The sequence below is a fragment of the Phycodurus eques genome, chromosome 3 (genome assembly GCF_024500275.1).
Source record: "Phycodurus eques isolate BA_2022a chromosome 3, UOR_Pequ_1.1, whole genome shotgun sequence".
NCBI lineage: Eukaryota > Metazoa > Chordata > Actinopteri > Syngnathiformes > Syngnathidae > Phycodurus > Phycodurus eques.
Genome location: NC_084527.1, coordinates 5200061 through 5209535, shown reverse-complemented (window position 1 = coordinate 5209535; position 9475 = coordinate 5200061). Strand labels below are relative to the sequence as shown.

Here is a 9475-nt window from a genome sequence, read left to right as displayed (position 1 = left end):
GAAAAAATGGAAAATTTCCTCCACAAAGTTCTGTTTGTACTTACACAGACATCTTAGAGGCTTTGCTTGTCATTGTAAAGTCTTCAATGCTTTGCTGCTGCCTCTTTTGTATTTCTTAGTGAACAGTTTTCTCATGGATTTTACAAGAACTTTGCTGTTTTGATAGTTCCCAGCTGATTTGTACAAAATAATATTCTCCACCTGGTACCCCGTCACATATCCTTATAAAGTCACCTCGGTTGAAGAATAGTGCTGCTTTAAAGCAGGACGATGGGCTTGCTGCTGGCCGGTGAGCCCATGTACTGGGAGGAGAGGGGATCCTGCGTTGTGTACGAAGTGTACAGACCCGTCACTTGTACGTCTGACAGCGGCAGGCTTGCGCCGCTGGAGGCAGGAGGCAGGCTGCTCCCTAAATCACAGTCTGATAGTCGCAGTGGGGAGTTACTGAAGGTGCCCAGCGCATCCAGGTTAAAGCTGTCGTCCTTCATTTCTTCCCACAGGTTACCTGAGGTCAGATTGAACGATTAAATCAACAGTTTACACTATATGTTGTCAATTATACATTGCAGTAGTTGTTGTTGCATCTTTTAAATGTTTTGTTTTATTACACTCAGCCCAACATTCCCAAATATTTACACATCCACCTGGGGTGGGCATCAAAACGCTCCAAACCCTGGGTGAGTTCTGTGGGCGACAGCAGCTTCTCTGTTAGTGTGCTCATTGTGTTTGGATGTTTTACCCTTCTCCCAGCGTTGAATAAATAAATGGCTGTGACAGTTTTTGGCACCAAAATGCGGCAAGATGGTACCAAAGTAATACTCTACTTTTATCATGGTTTGGCCGGAGCACAAAAAGAGTGTCTAGGTGAATAACCAAGAATAGTACAATATGATAATTTGCAAATGCCAGGTTGCTCATAAAACCCCTAGAAAATGAACACTGGTATATGACTGAGAGAACACTGTAATGGTCAACTTTACCTTGAAGGGCGAAATCCATGATGCTGGGGTCCAGTGCGTCCACCTCTGTGTGGCTATCAACGTGCACGCTGTAGAAGTCGTCTGGAGGTTTGCTGGGTTGCTGCGTTAGCGGACTATGGGAGAGGTCGGGCACCGCGTGGAGGGGAGGCGTTTGGGCCGGGGCCGGGGACATCGGCGCCAAGCGGGCTCGGGCCTGCAGCTGGGCTTGGATCTGATGGTGCTGGTGGATCGGTAAACACGGCAGGGAGAGGGTCACGATGGGCTGGGCCTGCTGCATTTGGGCTGTCAGCGGGAGGCCCGTCGGACAGCTGGGCAGCCGTGTCATGATAGGTTCTATTGCCTTCCGCCGGCAGTTCTCTGGGCGGTCTGTGATCAGTTTGTCCAGCTCATCTGCAAGAAAAAAAAGACAGTTGAATCATTTCATGTCCAATCAAAGCGGCTCCTCTCATTCCCTTTAAGTGTGGCGCACTCACAGTCTCGCATGGAGACGTCTCTGTGCGGAAGAGGACAATACGTAATCGCAGCGATCTGTGCATTGTCATAGCTCTTGGCCGGTGTGGCAAAAGACAACGTCAAGTGGGTACCCTTATTAAATACATTATGAGCTGGTGATAACCGCTGGACACTAAAATATGTCAGCAGACCTCATGTATCTATATCCCCACTCCCCACGATTGTTCGTGTGCCTCCCCCCAGCTATGCCGGCCATGTAGGATGATTTAAAAATTACATTAATGATGATGAGAATGATACTGGGTTCAATTAAATGATTTGTACAATGATTTAGAGGGTTCCTTGCCCGCTGTTCAACATATTTATGAACGGAATATGTATGACATCCACCGCACACATCTGCGGAGCTCGCGTATCCGTTTGCCTGTGCCCTGACCGAATTCACCAAAATTGTCTTAGACCAGCAGTCTACCTACTGTGAGCACAAATTGGAGTTCATAATGCGTCTAGTTGGTGACCGCATCTGGCCTTTTAACAATCAGTCGATCTTTTGGTAAATCCCTGACCTGGGTTAGCCATGCTGCGGCGGATGGCCGGGAGATCCTTGCGTTTCCACTTCTGCATCTCTTCCTCCATCTTGTCAATTTTGGCTGGGTTCAGTGCCCACAGACAACCCTTCCGGGATGAGCTGCTCGTCTTGTTCTCCACTTTCTCAAAGCATTTATTTAAAGACAGGTTGTGTCTGACCGAATTCTTCCATCCGTCTGGGGCCGTCTGCAGGGAAAGTAGAGTAGCGTGAGCTAAGCGGCGCCTTCGTTCCTGTTTCTGATCAGTTAAGCAAATGGTTTCACCTTGAAATAAGGAAAGTGTTCCTTCATAAAGCTATAGATCTCGCTGACTGGAAGGCTGCCCGTTTTGCTGTTCTTCAGAGCCATGGCAATTAAACAGCTAAAGAGAGAAATAAAAAGCGGTAAACATGAGTGCAAGAAGTGACGCGTCACTGGTGGTGCGTGCGAGCCAACCTGTAGGAGTAGATGGGTTTTGGGAAACATTTTGGCTGCAAGTCCTGTTCTTGTGGTGCCAGGCGAGGTTGTGAAAATAGACTTTGGTTGTTGAAAGACACATTACTGTACAGCCCGCCCGTTGAGCACTAATGAAAAAAAGAGAATTACAGTATTGTTATTCAGGCTTGTAACTCTCTTAGGAACCGCATTTGATAGCTCAAGTGGACGTTCAAAATGCAGCCTGCATAGTTTACTGGAGCCACTTGATTTCTCTTGGCCAATCCCTCCAAAATATGGTAATGAAACAAATATAGTGGCATTTTGATGACATACCGCTTTGTATATTGTATTGGCTCCGGTTTGATCCATTACAAAATGGTCATTGTGTAAATGATCATTACATTGTGGACGGTCAATGGCAATTCTAAAACATTTTTCAAAACAATCTTAAACGATGTTTTGGGGTTTGAGAATTTCCAAGTATTTCATTGCATGTCCTGTGGAGGGTTCATTCATTTGAGTGTGTTACCTGTTGTCCAGTTTGGGTTAGCGAGTACACCTGCTGTGGTGCCGACTGGTACACTGAAGTAGGGCACTGGTACCCCGGTGAGGGCATTCCATTCATGGAGAACGGAGACATCTGTGAGGCAAAAACACATACGATGAAGGCATGAACAGCTCGCCCGAGCAGAAACCTATTTGTCCGTGTGGTCCTGTTAAACGCACTGTTCCACTGTGGGTGTTGATGATGCTGATTCCCAAAGGGCTGTGCTGCATGTTGCTTTGCAGGTGGAGCATGGACGACTGTCCTGTCATGGCCATGCTGCTCAATTGGGCTTCAAAGAAAAAAAAGAAAAGATCATTTGATTATTAAAGATGCCATGAGTATAGATGATCATTATCCATTCATTAATGCAACTCTTGGCCAAATGGTTAGCACGTCTGCCTCACAGTTCTGAGGTTCTGGATTTGGGCTTTTCTGTGTGGATTTTGCAAGTTCTGCCTGTGCTTGCATGAGTTTTCTGCGAGTACCGTGGCTTCCTCCCACATTTCAAACCTGCCTGGAACACTTAGGGGGCATCCTCACCAGATGCCCAAGCCACCTCATCTGGCTCCTCTCAATACGGAGGAGCACCGGCTCCAAACTGAGACCCTCCCGGATGACCGAGCTTTTCATCTCTAAGGGAGAGCCCGGACACCCTGTGTAGGAAATTCATTTCGGCCGCTTGTATCCCTAATCTTGTTCTTTCGGTCACCACCCAAAGCTCGTGGCCATAGGTGAGGGTAGGAACGTAGATCAACCGGAAAATTGAGAGCTTTGCCTTTCGGCATAGCTCCTTCTTTACAACGACAGATTGATACAGTCCGATTCACTGCTGACACTGCACTGAGCCGCCTGTCGATCTACAGCTCCATTCTTCCCTCGCTTGTGAACAAGACCCCAAGATACTTGAACTCCTCCACTTGGGGCGGGATCTCCTCCCCGACCTGGAGAGCGCACCCCAACCTTTTCTGAGTGAGGACCTTGGCCTCAGATTTGGAGGCGCTGATTTTCATCCCGGTCGCTTCACACTTGGCAGCGAACTGCTCCAGCGAAAGTTGAAGAGCACAGCTTAATGAAGCCAACAGAACCACATCATCCGCAAAATGCAAAGACGTAATACTGAGGTCGCCAAACCGGACCCCCTCAATGCCTCTGCTACACCCAGAAATTCTGTCCATGAATGTAATGAACAGAATCGGGGACAAAGGGCAGCCTCGGCGGAGTCCAACTCTCATTGGATATGTATTCTACTGCCGGCAATGCGGCCCAAACTCTGACGCCGGTAGTACAGGGACCAAACAGCCCTGATTAGGGGGTCCGGTACCCCATTCTCCCAGAGCACCCTCCACAGGACTTCCCGGGGGACACGGTTCGAACGCCTTGTCCAACTCCACAAAACACGTACTGTAGACTGGTTGGCCAAGCTCCCATGAAATGAGAGCTGGACCGGTGCACTGTTCCACGGCCTGGACGAAAACCACACTGCTCCTCCTGAATCTGAGCTTCGACTTCTCAACGGACCCTCCTCTCCAGCACCCCTGAATAGTAGACCTTACCAGGGAGGCTGAGGAGTGTGATGCCCCTGTCGATAAAACACACCCTACGGTCTCCCTTCTTAAAAATGGGAGCCAGCACACTGGTTCTGGAAATACAGGGGCACTGTCCCTGATGTCCAAGCGATGTTGCAGAGGCATGTCAACCAGGACAGCCCTACAACATCCAGAGCCTTTAGGAACTAGTGCAATTTTAGCAACAAATTAAACAGTTACATTTGTACCTCTCTGACAGCATAAATCAATAGGATCATCTTTGATAAAGCTCTTTTATTATAACTCTTCAGATTGTGCAGGTATACAGTGCTACGGAAAATGTATCAGCCCCCATTTCTAATTATTACATTTTTGCATAGTTTCCCCACTTTAATGTTCAAGATCATGAAACATATCGACATATCAGACAAAAATAACCCAAGTAAACAGAAATTGTTTATTTAATTGGTGATTTTATTTATTAAAAGGAAAAAATACAATTAAAAGCGACCTGGCCCTGTGGGAAAAAGTAATTTGTTCAATCATTTATTAACTGTCGCTAATCACATTTTTTGGTTAATTTTCACAGACCACACCCAAGCCTGACTAGGCAAAAATGGCTTCCATGACAGAGCTCCAAGGCAAAAAACACTGCTCGACGAAAATACCATAAAGGCTCATCTTACTTATGCAAAAACATCTGAATAATTGCCAAGACTTTTGGGCAGATATTTTATGGACTGACAAGACAAGTGGTGCTAGTGTGCTGGTCTGGGGCTGCTTTTCTCCTTTAGGACCTGGACGACTTGCTCGATGGAACCATGAATTCTGCTCTTTCCCAGAAAATCCTGAAGGAGACCGTTTGTCCATCAGTTTGTGACCTCAAGCTGAAGCACACTTGAGTCATGCAGCAGGACAATGATCCAAAACACACCAGCAAATCCACTTCTGAATGTCTTAAAAAATGGTGTTGGAGCGGTTGAATCAAAGTCCAGACTTGAATCTGGCTGAAATGCTGTGGCTGTTCATGCTCAAAAACCTTTCAATGTTGCTGAATTAAAACAATTCTGCAAGGAAGAGTGGGCCAAAATGTCTCCACAGAGATGTTCAAGAGTCACTGCCAGTTATACAAAACATTTGATTTCAGTTGTTGCTGCTGAGGGTGGCCCAACCAGTTATTAGGTTTAGGAGGCCATTACTTTTTCACACAAGGCCAAGGTAACTTTGAATAGTTTTTTTCCCTTAGTAATAATAATAATAATAATGAATTACCATTTAAAAACAGTTTTATGTTTCCTTGAGTTATCTTTGTCTGATATTTACATTTGTTTCATGATCTTAAACCAAAAAATAAGAATTTGAGAAGGGGGTCAATACTATTTTTTTTTACGGCACTGTATCTACAAAGATTGTGCATTGACTCAAAACCCCACCTCCATAACTCAAAAACTTAAGCAGTAATTGTTTCCTATCTTCCAACTTCCACTTCTATAAGAGGGAGCTCAAGTATTAATGATGTTTGAACACCAGAATCCACAAGACTTGAATGGTTTTGGTGTGGCCAATCAGAGAGGAGAAGATTTTATTTTTTTGAAAGTGCCACCTCACCTGTCTGTTGCTCCAACAAGCTGCCCTGGCAGGGCCCATTGCTGTGGCCACGACCATCCACCATCTGCTGTAGTCGGGGCACGTCCACCGAAGTGAGCCATGACAGAGACTGCAGGTCCCCAGGGAGGTCCTCCTCCCTTAATTGGGAGGGGTCTGTGGTCAGAAGCCTTCAGAGGGAGGAGGGTTGGGGGGGGGTGCGACATGGCTGTCAGATCGGGCTCAAAGAGCACAGGTGGCATTTACATGTCAACTCCAAAGATCACATTTGTATCTCTTGAAGTCAGAAGCCTCAGCTGCTCAGTGAGGCTGGCTTCTAGTGGAAGTGCCGGCTGTGCCGTCTAAGATTTAGCATATAAGAAGATTAGCTACTGGTATTAATTCATCGGGGACCGTTTTAATCAACAATGAGGGTGTTAAACAAATCTCATTCAGAGTAAATTGTATCTTATTGTTGTTTTAGGGATGGTATGAGGTGAATTTTATTTACTTTCAAGTGCTTTCTAACGTCGTAGGGAAGTACACTAAATGGAAAAATGTTATCCCAAGAATACACTGGTATTTATATATAAAAAAAAAAAAAAAAGTCAAAGAATGGGCTATGTTTTTTTTGCCTTCTAAAGGGCTAAGATTAGACCTTTACAGTGTGATTTATTATGGGTATGTCTTTAATAAAGCACATCTTTGGGGCACTGGTTTAGAAATATATATTTATTGATTATACTATTTTTTAAGCATATATATTTTTTTCAACTTTAGTGATTTTCGTTCATGCAGTCATGGCACCTTTTATGTGGCTAACATGGAACAGAGAGGAATCCTCTTCAATCCTCTTCAGTCTCCCCTGTGCATACACACTTAGTGTTCAGGGGTTTTGTAACCGGGGTCGCCATGACAACATATACTATTCACTTTGTGGGGACCGTGAAGGAACACCCCCGCCCTTCACACATGCACACCCTAAATCCATTTAAAAAAAATAATAAAAAATCAAGCGTGTCAGGTGACCGCAGCCCGTCCCTCGCCATTGGCTGAATCATATGTAAACAACACCAGATCGTTTGAAACACGGCAGAGCAGCGCCTGTTGCCTGCAACAGTTGGTCTTGTCTATTGAAAAATGATCGCCTATTGTGTCCCAAACGACAAATCTGCCCAGTGGCACGTGGCTCCATTGTCTTGGCCAGACCCTTCCTTGATTGTTTCTGTCGTTTCTTTTCTTTGCCTCGGGCCCTTGCATTAATCTGCCGGAATGACAGGCCTCATATAAGAGGGACAAATAGGATACCATCTGCTTCCCTGTCCCTTTCCAGCCTCCAGCCTCACTAAAAACCATACCCCAGCACCCCATATCCACAACCATACATACACCCCCTTGTCTTCCTACATGAGGAAATCAACTAAGGGCCAGAGGGGGGTGCAAATGCAGTTGGAGGTCAGATTTTGGTTTGTGTGTGTTGTGATGTGACCTCACTGCAGACAGCACGCGTCTATTGCACTATTGTCTTTCAGTGACATTACTGAAGTCATTGAAAAATGCCAAATTTTAACCTCACCAAACTACTGTAGCATATTACAATACTTATTTCCAACTTTGCACATTTTCCAAAATGTGTAGTCATTACTGAGTGCGTTTCTTTCATGAAATGCACGAAGGGCTACAGCGGCACATAAATCAGGTGGACATTTGAGGCTGATGACTTGTGCACAACGTACGCACTCAAGAAAAGTGTTTTTTTTGTAAATGAAGTATTGTTCGTGCCTCGCACAATGTGTTATGGGCTAAGAGTGTCACCGCCCCTCTTCTTGTGCCACCAGCAAGCATAGAAATTGCTCACTGATGCATAACATGTTGAACCGGTGTCTCCGTTTAGCATCCAAGTCTTCCCAGAGGTTCAACAACACTCAATATTGAAGCCCAAAACCCACTCCCCCTCCTTCACTTGCCCTCCTCTCTCGTCCTTGTCTAATTGGGGGCCACTTGTGCATACGGGTGACCCAGCGCGCCCCATCTCTCCCCGAGCCGACGGCCCGAGAGGTTCAAGCTCTCCGTGTGCCGACAGCAGGAGTGTAAACAGAGCTGATGGTTTCTGACAGATCCATTCAGACTGAAAATCATTTATTCTTCTCTACTTTCCCCCCGCCCCCCTTTTTTTTTTTTTTTTTTTTTTTTTAAATATAAATATAAAACTCTTTTCATGCATCCCATTCCCCTTCCCGCATTTGTCAAAACGAGCTATCTGTCATCTACATGCAAATTACATTTAGTAGCCGTTTCGCTCTAAAACATTTCCATGTACATGTAAGACTTTATATAATCTCCAAATTGATGCATTGTCGATAACATACCGCAAGTTTTAAACATCTTGTTGTCAGTCTTACCTATAGTCTTGTGGAGACGGATGATGGCCCGCATCCTCAGTTATTCCTGCCATCCTAGATGTAATGCCACCTTCTATCATTTCCTGGGATGTGTGGTACCTAACCAGCGGCACAAATAAAATAAACATACTTTTACGCATGCCACAGTGAAGCTTCAAACAGATACACACGCAATGTTGATGTGGAAAAAGTACAATGTTGCTCATGAAAATGTAGTTAAGTTGATTTTTAAAAGCAAATATTTAATTCAAGAAGTAAATCCACAGACATAATAACTGATTAATAATGAGCTGGGGAAAAGAACTATAAGAAGAGCAGTACAGTGACTTGTTGTTGTTATTTGTAAACAAACTGTTTAAGTGACTCTGGAACTCCCCTGGCAAACTGATTGCTAAAAAAAACAAAAACAAAAAAAAAAAACATTAGACGTCATAACTTTCATTCATATATTTAAATGTTAGCATAATAGATAGCCTAGAGGTTTAAATGTCTCATCATTTACTATAACAACAAAGACAGTCACCACAAAGGCATGAGTCATGAAAATGTCAATTTGCTCATAAAAAAAAACAAAACATTATAAAATCAACAAAGGTAAATGTGCCAAGAATGAGAACATTATAGCAATTTACCTGTTTTGGATGATATTGAAGAATGTGTGAATGGGTCGTCCGGGAGACCATCTACTGTATTCCACTGTGCAGCACTTGCTTGCCCCCCCCCCCCCCCCCCCCCCAAAAAAAACCGTTTTTAAATTTCCCTCTCTGGAGCTGTCGGGGGCGCGCTCATGCGCAGTGGAGAGCTGAACGGCGCTCCCAGGCGGCCCGCGGCCAGGAGGCGCGCATGACTTTGACAGATGCTTCCAACAGTCCCGTTCGACCCGGAAAAGACACCTTGCAAATTTTCTCACTTGCTTTTGCCAAGTGCGGAAACCATCAACATCAGTGGCCAAACAGTATGCTACAGTGGTTAAAAAAAA

General features: G+C 44.9%; 1 protein-coding gene across 1 annotated transcript; it reads right to left on the bottom strand.

Moving 5' to 3' along the window:
* Window positions 1-257: 257 nt before the first annotated feature.
* Window positions 258-8576, bottom strand: foxn4 (forkhead box N4). The gene is made up of 9 exons (XM_061673321.1): window positions 8497-8576; window positions 6119-6285; window positions 3164-3273; window positions 2967-3077; window positions 2456-2583; window positions 2285-2381; window positions 2000-2207; window positions 981-1370; window positions 258-505 (listed from the first exon to the last, which is right to left on the bottom strand). The coding sequence occupies exons 1-9, from the start codon at window positions 8574-8576 to the stop codon at window positions 258-260; spliced, it is 1539 nt and encodes a 512-aa protein (XP_061529305.1).
* Between the last annotated feature and the right edge of the window lie 899 nt (window positions 8577-9475).